This window comes from Eutrigla gurnardus (assembly GCF_963514095.1).
Source record: "Eutrigla gurnardus genome assembly, chromosome: 19".
Taxonomy (NCBI): domain Eukaryota; kingdom Metazoa; phylum Chordata; class Actinopteri; order Perciformes; family Triglidae; genus Eutrigla; species Eutrigla gurnardus.
The window spans coordinates 18,764,281-18,777,173 of NC_139930.1; the positions used below are offsets into that span (position 1 = coordinate 18,764,281).

At 43.4% G+C, this 12,893-nt stretch overlaps 1 protein-coding gene across 9 annotated transcripts in view; it reads right to left on the minus strand.

Annotated features, from left to right (window-relative positions):
• Positions 1-12,893, minus strand: part of dab2ipb (DAB2 interacting protein b) — a 114,547-nt gene that overhangs the window by 58,472 nt on the left and 43,182 nt on the right. For 5 of the 9 annotated variants that reach the window (XM_084035166.1, XM_084035174.1, XM_084035172.1 and 2 more), the window contains exons 2-3: positions 8,515-8,636; positions 2,848-2,966 (exon numbers count right to left, since the gene is read on the minus strand). In XM_084035166.1, the coding sequence (XP_083891292.1) occupies positions 2,848-2,966; positions 8,515-8,601 (206 nt within the window). In that variant the 5' untranslated portion in view covers positions 8,602-8,636. The remainder of the gene's footprint in view (positions 1-2,847; positions 2,967-8,514; positions 8,637-12,893) is intronic. The other 4 variants (XM_084035169.1, XM_084035173.1, XM_084035176.1 and 1 more) reach the window with 1 other exon arrangement.

Consider the following 12,893-nt stretch of genomic DNA (forward strand, 5'->3'; position numbering starts at 1 on the left):
GTCGCAGCACACTTCTTCTTCAAAAAAAAAGCAGCACCTCCGTTAATTAATCTGCACAGATGGACACCTTGGCCTTTTTCCAGACGTGGGAAATGATAGAAAGGATAGGCGCCGGGGAATTACGGGCTGTTATTTGTGCTCGCACGCAGCGAGAGAGACCGTCACATAATCCAGAGTGCCATCGCAGGTCAACGCGGTCCGGAGTCCTAATTGACGTCGTTAGGAAGCGGGCGAATGTTTGCCAAGTGGACGAACTCCTGAGGAGTCGGGGAACTGGCAATCATCACGAACTGGAGAGAAACGCCATCACATGACATTATCATACATCTGTATTAGACTGAGGCCAGAGATGGCGAGGACTGCCGCTACATCCAAAAATACATCATTATCAATATATAACGGTATCAGTTTTTAATCTTCCCTTGCAGTAGATTCAAACCTGAAAAACAGAACAGCTAATTTCAATAAATAAATCTTAAATTTTGTATAAAGCAGAGATCCCTAGGGGGTCCGCAGAGATACTGCAGGAGGACCGCAACATTATTTCAACCCAAACGCTTTTCCTTCTAAAAAAAATAAATAAAAAATGTCCCTGGGTTCCTTGAAAGAGGCTTTATAAGTAAGCACTAAAATACACTTTAACATGAATACAACCTATAATAAGCAAATCTATGATATATTTAAATTTTAATAATTTAAAATGTCAATATAAATGTTAAATAAATACATATACAGGTAAAAGCCAGTAAATTAGAATATTTTGAAAAACTTGATTTATTTCAGTAATTGCATTCAAAAGGTGTAACTTGTACATTATATTTATTCATTGCACACAGACTGATGCATTCAAATGTTTATTTCATTTAATTTTGATGATTTGAAGTGGCAACAAATGAAAATCCAAAATTCCGTGTGTCACAAAATTAGAATATTACTTAAGGCTAATACAAAAAAGGGATTTTTAGAAATGTTGGCCAACTGAAAAGTATGAAAATGAAAAATATGAGCATGTACAATACTCAATACTTGGTTGGAGCTCCTTTTGCCTCAATTACTGCGTTAATGCGGCGTGGCATGGAGTCGATGAGTTTCTGGCACTGCTCAGGTGTTATGAGAGCCCAGGTTGCTCTGATAGTGGCCTTCAACTCTTCTGCGTTTTTGGGTCTGGCATTCTGCATCTTCCTTTTCACAATACCCCACAGATTTTCTATGGGGCTAAGGTCAGGGGAGTTGGCTGGCCAATTTAGAAAAGAAATACCATGGTCCGTAAACCAGGCACGGGTAGATTTTGCGCTGTGTGCAGGCGCCAAGTCCTGTTGGAACTTGAAATCTCCATCTCCATAGAGCAGGTCAGCAGCAGGAAGCATGAAGTGCTCTAAAACTTGCTGGTATACGGCTGCGTTGACCCTGGATCTCAGGAAACAGAGTGGACCGACACCAGCAGATGACATGGCACCCCAAACCATCACTGATGGTGGAAACTTTACACTAGACTTCAGGCAACGTGGATCCTGTGCCTCTCCTGTCCTCCTCCAGACTCTGGGACCTCGATTTCCAAAGGAAATGCAAAATTTGCTTTCGTCAGAAAACATGACTTTGGACCACTCAGCAGCAGTCCAGCTCTTTTTTTCCTTAGCCCAGGTGAGACGCTTTTCGCGCTGTTTCTTGGTCAACAGTGGCTTGACACGAGGTATGCGGCAGTTGAAACCCATGTCTTTCAAGCGTCTCTTGGTGGTGGATCTTGAAGCACTGACTCCAGCAGCTGTCCACTCCTTGTGAATCTCCCCCACATTTTTGAATGGGTTTTTTTTCACAATCTTGACCAGGGCGCGGTGATCCCTATTGCTTGTACACTTTTTCTGACCACAGTTTTCCCTTCCCTTTGCCTCTCCATTAATGTGTTTGGACACAGAGCTCTGAGAACAGCCAGCCTCTTCAGCAATAACCTTTTGTGTCTTTCCCTCCTTGTGCAATGTGTCGATGGTCGCCTTTTGGACAGCTGTCAAATCTGAAGTCTTCCCCATGTTTGTGTAGGCTTCAGAACTGGACTGAGAGACCATTTAAAGCCCTTTGCAGGTGTTTTGAGTTAATCAGCTGATTAGTTTGTGGCACCAGGTATCTTCAAAATTTAACCCTAACACAATATTCTAATTTTGTGACACACGGAATTTTGGATTTTCATTTGTTGCCACTTCAAATCATCAAAATTAAATGAAATAAACATTTGAATGCATCAGTCTGTGTGCAATGAATAAATATAATGTACAAGTTACACCTTTTGAATGCAATTACTGAAATAAATCAAGTTTTTCAAAATATTCTAATTTACTGGCTTTTACCTGTATAACTGAATAATACATAAAAATGTAAATATTATATACTTATGTTTTGAAGTAGAAATGCCAATAAGGAGATAAAATATGTTCTATAAATATGCGATCTGGTCCAACGGTCTGGTATAAAGCATGAAAGGTGGACTTATATGATCTTGGGTCTCACTCCATTACATAGTCAGGCACCGTCTCTGTTTTTGAAAATAAATCACATTTCAGCATCTATATACTGTACAACCTTTTTTTGCCACAACTTTACCAAAAACCAAAACGTGCCACAACAAGAGGAGGGAGGATCGCCCCGCGTTACGACGCCAAACAGCGAGACGTATTAGAAGTGACAGATCGGAGGGTTCAGGATTCACTTCCCCACTTCACCACACGCAAATGTCAACAGTGACCCGAATAACCCGCCGTCGGGCAAACACAGAGAGAGAGAGAGAGGCACCAGAACAGAACGGACATGTGAACCGATCCGGCACACACACACACACACACACACACACCTACGTACCTGTCGTTGTCGACGCTCCTGAAGCCGGGGAGGATGTGCCTGAAGCTGGAGTTGCGGTCCAGTTTGGGTTGACTCTTGGTGCGTTTGATGGATCCCTTCAGCCGCCGACTCAGAAAGCCCTGACGGAGGGAGAGAGAGAGAGTTAATAAAACATATTAAAACCGATATTTGCGCTCCACGTCCTGAAACGCGGTGCATTTATAATCCATGAGTATGGATCTTCACATCAGTGGGAGCGATGTTCACAGCGGGAGACGGGAGGACAAGGTCGAAGGCAGAAACCATTCCCTAAAAGACCAGAAACACATTTCCAGACAGGACCTTGACGAAGGATTCACACAGCTATAAAAAAAACCGGGAGGTAATATTCATGCAGAAATTAAGAGATTGTTTTCCCGCCGCGGTAATGATGTCACCGTTCACCACCGACTAATCCCCCCCCCCCCCCCCCTTTATTAGTTCTCTCTTTCCCTCCTCTCTTTGTCTGGAGTCTGTGTGTTTACTTCTTCTAACATCTAACATCTGCAATCGCAACCCCCCCCCCCAAGCACCTCGCCGTCTCCATGGCAACAGCTGGCAATAAGAGCGAGAGAATATGAACAAATGAGATGTGGTGCAGAAATGGCAGGCTGTTGCAAGTTTTTTTTTCCAAGAGGCGAGGGAAGAAAATGTTTTCATTTATTTATTTATTTTAATTCGCTGCCGAGAAGAAGAGGTGAGGAAGAAGACGAGGATGGAGAGTTGATGGAGGAGCTCAGGAGGACAGCACGGAGGTTTTCATAGTAATGGATAAACGGCACAGCGGCCGATCCCATGTGGCCAAGACACCCGTGTGACCTCCAGTGACCTCACACGTTTCACCAGACGGAGACACCCAGCATGAAAAGCCCTCCCTCGGTCCCAGTCGGCCCATTAACACACCTGGATAATTACCACCTACAGTATGAACAGGTCGCCCCCGGCAACAATGGAATAGGGATAATTAGAGAGCGACTTCCAGACAGCCTGCTAGCTGATCACAGAGCAGCACACACACAGCATCCTGATGAACAACACCTGTCATCAGTTACACACTCCGGGCGAGGAACAAAGACTCGCTGGTGTCGGCGTATTCGAGCTCGGGCGTCACCGGAAGAGTCCGGAAAACAATGGCGGTCCCAGTTCAATGCTACGGAATTATTTGGGAGTTTATTTAAAAATGTGTCCACAACAGAATAAAACTGACAGAATCGAGCATACTTACAAAAAAAAAGAAAAAAAAAAAAGAAATCTGTATTCAAAGAGTGTTCTGTTGATGTACGCCGCACGTCCCACAATGCAACACTCGTAGGGAAACAGAGGAGCTTCTCGCAGCTGGTGAACATTAAAACAAATTGGGCAAGGTGAGGAGAAAAAGCTTGAGGAAGATCTGGAGTAGAATTAAAAAGGGACGTTTGGTAAACACACGGAGGTTCAGCGGGACCACACAGCCGGTGTAAACGCTTGTTCTTCTGAGGCATGCTGGGAAATCACTCACGTCGAGACTACAAATCTGTTACAGGAAGTTAGACATGGAGTATTAAATATGTGGTGGGAAGTCAAGCAGGCAGAAGGAGTGGGGATGGAGTCCCTCCATCCGCAGGAAATAAGTCAGGGAAGAGAAACCTGTCCCCGTGGGCGAGCTGGATTGATTAGTGGCTGCTTGTTCTGTTTTTACTCCCCCCTGCTTCCCCTGATGGATGGACTCTGGAGAAAGGAGGGAGAAAAGAGAAATGGATAAAAAAAAAAAGGAGGGGAGGGGTCTCCGATTATTCCTCCCCGTTCACCCTGCGATGAGAGATTATATAACACCGCAGCCGACTAGAGCCATTCTACAGGTTGAAAGGTCAGCGGATATTAACGGCCTGTTTCCTCACTTATAATCAGTCAGTAAGAATGAGTGATGCCTGTTTTAACGCTGGATTAAAACCCTACTGGAGCGCCACAAAAACCTCAGCGTTTTAATTCGTCTTCGGCTCGAACGAGATGATTGACGGAGCAGGAGAGGGTAGATATATACAGTATATATATATATATATATATATATATATATATATATATATGGGGGAAGGAGTGAATAATAATAATAGCAAATGAGTGACAAGGTTGCCGGTGGATCGGCTGCAGAGAGGATCAAATCGTCAGCGGACAACGATTAGAATTATGGATTTCTTTTATTTCCTGACCAGTCACTCCTCTTGTTTATGTATATAATCTCTGACATTTCCTGTCCTCGTTAACGTTTGCTTGCATGTGATCAATCCCTAAAGCCTAAAGCCCCCCCCGGAGACGTCATCCATCACACCATTGTTCTATTGTGAGGTAAAGAAACGTGTACATCGCCTCATGGGAATTATCCAATAATACCTCTAAATATCGAAGCATGAAAAACCCCTCCGTTAATTAATTAATCCGTTGTGTTCATCAGCATCATTGGTTTCGCTGTCTGACCTTTTGAACGCATCATTTTGCGAACACAAACTGGCACCACGGCGACATGATATGGCTGTTACAGCCGGTCCAACCTGACGGGGGGGGGGAGGATTACACTGTCACATGGTAGCGTGCATTTCAACCAGCTCTTTAATTATTCCACATTTCTACGGCTGACAGCTAATTAGTGGAAGGAGGGGATGGATTAATCTGACTCAACATGCATCCTCGATGGGGGGGTTGGTGGGGGGGGGGGGTTTCCACCAGACCTCCAGCCTCGGTTTATTCTCCGAGCTCCAAGGGGAGTTTGATGGTTATAGAAGGAATGTCCATATTTACAGCGCTACCTTGTTTACAGTGCAAATGTGTGTTAGCTTACCCGTGTGTGTGTGTGTGTGTGTGTGTGTGTGTGTGTGTGTGTGTGTGCAACAGGCTCGCATACTTGATTGTAATCTCAGCCTGTCCAAGCCCATTAAATCACCACTAAGAGGACAGCTCAGTTTTATCGCCAGGCTTCTTTTTTTTTAAATAGTTGTCTGCCCCCCCTCCCCTCCTCCCTCCTCCTCCTCCCTTCATGAAATTAAAGCAAATGCTTGAAACAATTTAATTGTATTCCCTCGGCGTGGCGGTTCCCGGCCGCCCTAATGGAAGCTGATAGAATCAGTGCCTGGACAATCAGCGGGGTGTTCCCTGCTGCTACATCCACCTCTCTGGTCCTTCCTCTAGCAGCGACCTGATGAAAACAAGAGACTCACCTGTCCAATTAGACCCCCTGCCATTATCTGAGAGGAGGGGGGGGGGGGGGGGGGGAGAGATTGGATAAGGAGCTAAAGTCACAATTGAGAATCAATCCAGGCAGCGAGAGCAATCAGTGGGACGTAGACGTGACAGACTTGGATAAGGCTTGTTTGTCTGCTCTTTAAACAAGTGCAGAATAAGAGAAACGACCTCATTGCATTTTTTTTATGTTTAATCTACGTCTAGTATTTTCTGGAAAAGATAAGGACATGGGAGGGATTGTAGTTTTCTTCCAACGACTACGGGGGGAGGAATTGTTTTTGAGACGTGCTCGTGAGGGCGTGTGGCGTCCATTAGTGTGTGTGACGTCGGACCTTTTCTAGTCTTCACGACAAGTCGAGCTGCTTTACGGCACCGCGTGTTTGAGGTGGGAGGAATAAGCTTTGGTGTACGATTCTGCATCGATGAGTTAAAGTCTATAATCTATTATTTATTTATTTTAAAAATATATATTTTGGCCAATATTTCCACATTTTATAAAAGTACTGTAGAAAATGTGAAGGAAAAAATTCTTGTTATATTTTAAATCCAAAATAGAGAAAGGTTCCATCAAATCCATTCACACACACACATTCATACACTCATCTAGGGGGCAATTTGCAGTTCAGTGTCTTGCCCAAGGACACTCGGGCACGCGGACCCGCGGTCCCGATTTCTCCGCTCTACCTCTGAGCCGCCGTCTCTGAGAAGAGCATGAGAGAAAAACATTTTGACAGATTTAGCTCAAGGCCTAGGAGCGCTACTTTAGATGTCGCCACAGCTCTTTTCACCGAGGGGAGGATGGCGAGGGCTGGTTTGTCATTGCTGAAAAACCGGGAGATGCAGGAGAGAAGAACACGACCGCCTGCCTCAAATCTTCCTGTTTGCATTCCTAAATGTGTGTGTGTGTGTGTGTGTGTGTGTGTGTGTGTGTGTGTGTGTGCATCTAATCCTACCGGGTACGACCAGTTTTTGTCAAATTGTATTTTGTTTACATCCTACAAAAAAAGCTGATGGAAAAAGCCGTAAGAGGCCAGAAGGGGGCAGCATGGAGGGAAAGTGCAGCAAAAGGTCAAACTTTATGTGGAGATGCTTTCTTTGTGCAAGAAGAAGTTCCTGCTGCTAAGCAATCAGCCCACAGAAGTAAGTTAAGTGGTCGTGTGATTGAGAGAGCATGACTTTGCTGCAGTGCTCTCCCTCTCTATGTCTCTCTCTCCCTCTCTCTCTCTATGTCTCTCTCTCCTTCTGTCTATCTGTCTCTACAAGGAGCTGTATAACAGACACTTAATCAATATTTAGCCCCTCTCTCTGACCCTTTCTGTCTCCCACAAGCTTTTTATTCTTTCTTTTCCTCTCTCTCTCTCTCCATATATATATATATATATATCCACCCATTGATTCCTGCTCATAACAAAATAAAACGCTTCAATGACTCCATTCACATTCAAGAGACACAAAAAGAGCACAGCCATTTCCGCTTTTCTTTTTTTCTCTTCCCTTTTTTTTATGTGAACAGATGAGAGTTCTGCAAATCTCCCACTCATAAAGCCGTGGTGATTTAATAAACTTCTAAAATAAAAAGTTAAAAGTGTTTCATGAGACACTTTATTCTCACTCCGCAGGTGGTCCAACGCCACCGAGTCGAGTCTATTATTTTATTATTTACTTCGGGCTTTTACTAAGCCTTAGAGGCGTCCCAATTACTTTTTTTTTAGTAGACTGAACGGTACCTTTGCGGTTCCACTCGGAGTGCTGATAAGAAATGAGAATCTCCTTTCTATTTTTTGCAGAATATGATGTGTTTCAGCCGTTAACTCGGCCCGTTAGCGTCCCGGCTCAAAGTGTTTACGAGACAGAGCGTGGGTGCTCTCGGCCCTGCTGGCCCGACATCTACTGTTTACACTTCACCTCCGGGGTCCTCACCCCCCAACACACACACACTCATTATTTATTAAAGGCAATATGCGCTGCTAATTGCTAATTAGCTTGAAATTGATGACTCACAGCGGAATTTTTTGCTTCATTAACTGTCTGTTTATCTATCGACGTGGTGAAGGCATACCGGATTGGAATTAGAGAAAGATGACAGACAAAGGGCTGCTCTGTGTGTGTGTGTGTGTGTGTGAGAGAGAGAGAGTGTGTGTGTGTGTGTGAGAGAGAGTGTGTGTGTGTGTGTGCACACAGGTGTGTAGGTTACTCAGTGTGATATGCAATAAAAAGAGCCGGTGGAGGGCGAACATGAACCCAGAGATGTGTGAAGCACAGACGCAGAAACATCAAAGGCCCCATTCCAACATTTGAAGCCAATGAGTTTCAGATTGGCACGGGTCCGTCGGGACACCAGGCCGGCCCTCTGGAGGCTCCGACGTTCCGCTCGGAGCCTCCAGGAGGACTAAGGAGGAGACGGAGAGACAAAGAGACGACACGTTTAGAACTCACAGTACTCACGGTGACTCTGAAAGGCGTGGCGGCGGTGGACGTCGCCTCCATGGCGGGCGTGTTCTTGTCCGAGGAGCTGCCTGGCATGCTGCGGCGGCGTCCCGTCCTCTCCGGAGGAGACTCTGCAAACACACACAAAAGATCTTTAGATACATGTGCATGTGTCTATTTTTTTTATTATATATATATTTTATTTTGTAATATATGTTGTGCTGTATAATGTACTTCAATTTCGATTTCAATAAAAATTTAAATGGAAAAAAAAGATCTTTAAACTTGTATTTTTTTCAAATTTAAACATTTATTATTATTAAAATTATTTAATTTAATTTCATAGTAATAAATTATTCATTTTTTATTATTCATTAATTTTTTCCTTCGTTTATTTAAAAAAAAAGAAAATGATGTATATATGTTGTGCTGTATAATGTACTTCAATTTCGATCTAAATACGAATTTGAATGCATTTTTTAATATTTTTTTTACAATTTAAACACCATTTTCACATTAACGGTTCTTGACATCGATACGATTTCTATTTCTGTTAGCCACGGAGATAATTAGCTTAGCTTAGCGACTGTAAGCAAGGGGAAACAGCTATAAAGACTCACTCCAAAGTCAAATCAGAACCAAAGCGTTTGAATTGAACCTGCTGGGCTTCACTGCTGGAAGTGAAACCTTTTGATCCGTCTGAACCACATCTAACCGTGACAAACCCCAAAGTGAGTCCAGCATTTTTTTAAAGCATCCACCATGTGCAGATGAAAAGACACACGCTGCCTTAGAACATGAAAAAATAAAAAAATAAAAATGTGTTTGTCTGAGCATCGCTGGACTCTTACATTCCTCCATGAATACATCAATGAGTCCATTCAGGGAGTAAAAGCCTGAAGCTTTTTCCCATCCTTCGCCTGTTGACTGAACTTATCTCTTATCTTTTTTTTTTTTTTATCTCGTGTGTTTGTATTGAAGTGTTTCTCTCAACTAAAAGCACAGTGCAGGGGGAATGAAAGGTGCAGGTGTGTGGCAGCAGCGGATCCGGACATGTCCGAGAGGAATGTGAGTGATGTTGGCCGTGCATGTCTGCACACATCTCACGCAGCCGTCCCTGAATGCAGCAAAGTATCAGCACGTCACACGGCGGCGTGATGGAAACGCTCGCTCTACGTTCTGCATGTGAGCTGCAACTGCAAGACTTCGGTCCCGGCTCGGTCAGCGGCTTTATTAAAAAAACACGAGGTCAGAAATATTGATATGATCTTTTGAAACGCGTTGCATCACAGAGGCCGCGTTGGATTATTTAAATGAGATCTTTGACTCTCTGCAACGCTGGCAACTAATGAAATTAATGTTAAGTGTGTGTGGCAGTGTGACTTTAATACGGATGAAATTATGAAGCGAATGCTCCTCCACACACACACACACACACACACACACACACACACACACACTACACTGTAGTATATGAGGACTCCTCGTTATTTTTGGGGAATTCCCCACTGAGTGCCGCCGACCCAATCATCTCCAGATTTAGAATGCAACATCTCTGGACTCTGGAGTTATGAAAACAGCGTGGCTGAGCCTTATTGATCAACATTGTGCCTCCTGGTCGAAATATAAGGATCTGTAACCACTGAAACCTTGATATCTTCACAAAGTTCGGTCATAAATCTCAAAACTAATCTGCAACATCAAAATGCGATAAGATAAGTTGCACACCACAAACTGAAGTCTCAATTTAAACGTTTCACTCTAGAATATGCAACTAAACAAAAGGAAAGCTGGATGAATTTAAATATGTATAAATGCTGGCTTCAGCTAAATGGGGATTGAGCGATTCAAGACTGCAATTATAATCTCACACGTTGGATTTTGTGGCAAAATTCATGTGACGTGATATAGAGGATCTATAATATGCCACACACACACACACAAGAACACACACTCGGAGTGAGGCGATCCTTTCTATAAGCGCATCAAAGTGAGCGGAGCTAAATGAGCTGCTGTTTAACGGGCTGGTCGTCTGAATGAGAGCACACTGTAATTGAAGAACAAACGGCGGAATCGAGCTTCCTGCTGTGCCGAGCACGAGCTGGCATCCCGACCCCCATGATTCTCAGCTTTACACAAACATAAACACAGTCTGCAGAAGAAAAAAAAACACCCAGCAGACGAGCACAACATGCTCTGATGCAAAGCAGACGTCGCAAAATCAAATCTTGATAATTGAACATTGGAGCCATCTGGATCCTCTGAGCGGTGATCTGATTAAATAGGTAGGTCATGTAAGTAATACATACTTTTTTTTTTTTTTTTAAGTTTACCAGTCTTAAGGCTTAAATTACCTTATTTCCAAGTGTCAAATCAAGTTTTTAGGGTATCACTTATCATGTGTCCAACATCCGACTCTTCGTCGGTGTAACTTCACTCGTCTCACTGAGTGGCAGTGAATAAAATGTAACAAGGTCCTCTGGACACACACACACACACACACACAAAATGACTATCTGTAATAAAACTGCATTTACCGACAAAAACAAAAAAAACAATCTGTCTCATTTCTGTCATTATAACAAACAATGGTGGCATTGAAACGTCTGCTGCCATGGCAACATGTGTACATAATAATCCTTTTGAAATCTAAAAAAATCAATCGTGAGTAAATTATGATGAGGACTGGGTTATTTCGTAGTCTCCTCAAACGGCGTAACGGAAACCTTCCCCACATCCACACAGCAGCGAACAGTAAACCCTAAACAGACACTCGCACCCAATAAAACAAAAAAATGTGAATTAAAGTGCAAATTCCAGACCCGAGAGACGGATCAAAGAGCCGCGTGTGTGTCGGCTGCTTTCAGACTGTTAACACTTGTTGTTTAGAGGGGTCTGTCTGTCTGTGGCTGGTGAATAAGCTATTGTTGGGAATCCAGCATGTGAGGTCAATCAAAGGGTCAGAGAGCCCCCAGACAACAGCTGGTGTGTCAAAAGCATATTTATATGTACTTTTTTCTGTAATTTCTCCGTTATTATGTAGTGATTGTGTTATATGTAGAAAACCAGATGACACATCTCAAGGGGTTTATCCTAAATAAACACATTTTAACACGAAAGGTGAAATAGATTTGAACTACGACCTCATTTCCTGCACATCACCGTTCTTCCTTTTTGCTCTCCCCTCACCACTTCCTTCCCTCTGTCTGCACCAGGATGAATGTTCCCATCATCTCTGAAACCTCCTCACTGTATCAGCACATCATCTCCTAAATCAAATTCCCATCTGTCCAAACCTCCTCGCTGTCATTTTCTACCCTTTCACATTTCCCCCAAACTTCACACCCCTCCTCCTCCTCCATCACCATATGCCCCGCAAATAGAGCCGTCTCTCTGCCTCCACTCATACCCGCCTCCAGGCTCTGCTCACAGTTGTTTAATGGGAGCCTGAAAATGCCAGTGAGAGCCAGTCACCTGCATTTAGTGTGTGTGTGTGTGTGTGTGTGTGTGTGTCGGTCTGGTCGACAGAGGAAGGGGCGGTGCAGTCTGGGAGGAAAAGTATGCCTGTATGACCATAAAACAAAATGACTAACTGAATGTTTAAAGCTGTCGTCGGTAACTAATCCTGACAGTAGAAACACGAGACATAATATACCTGAAAAAAAATGAAAATCCGGTTCCTCTGCCTCCGTTTAGTGGTTGTAAAGGCGTCGAGGAGTGTCGGACCCGAGGGGAAACACCCAGCAACACAAGCGTGAAGCTTGTAAGTCGTGAAAACTGTCAAACTATAGGCGGCGCTCGTCAAACAGAAATCAAGATTCTGTTACTGCGTTGCCTATTTCTAGAAAAAAATCACGCTTAGCTTGACAATTTTAATTCACAAGGTGATTGACAGCTGCGTTGAGAGACTCCTCTGCTCTGATTGGTTGTTTTCTTTCGGGGAAGGTGAAATCTTAGAAGGATGTGATGGTGTTTTTTTTTTCTTCTGGTAGTTGAGAATCAAAAAACTTTCCCCTGTGTGTAAAAGGCTGCTCGTCAGCCCTCCAATCACAGAGGAGGAGGGGCGGGACAAAGAACACCACATCCTACATGTAAGTGTTGAATAACAACGGCAAATAAAAGACAAATTAATACAAACAGACAACCGGTCCGTCCTCTCCCTCTCCCCCAATAATACTTTATATTGTGCCGACATTTTTACTTCTTTGAATATTCGGTATCATAGCAACCAGACACAATCAAATCCAGCTGAAAACAAACGCTGCACCTCATTGCCCTTTTGTGTTCTGCATATAATAGTATCTCATTATTTAAAAAAATGTATTTAAAAAGCACAATATACCTATTAACTCTTAATTAATTAATTATAATTTGATGAATAGTGCACT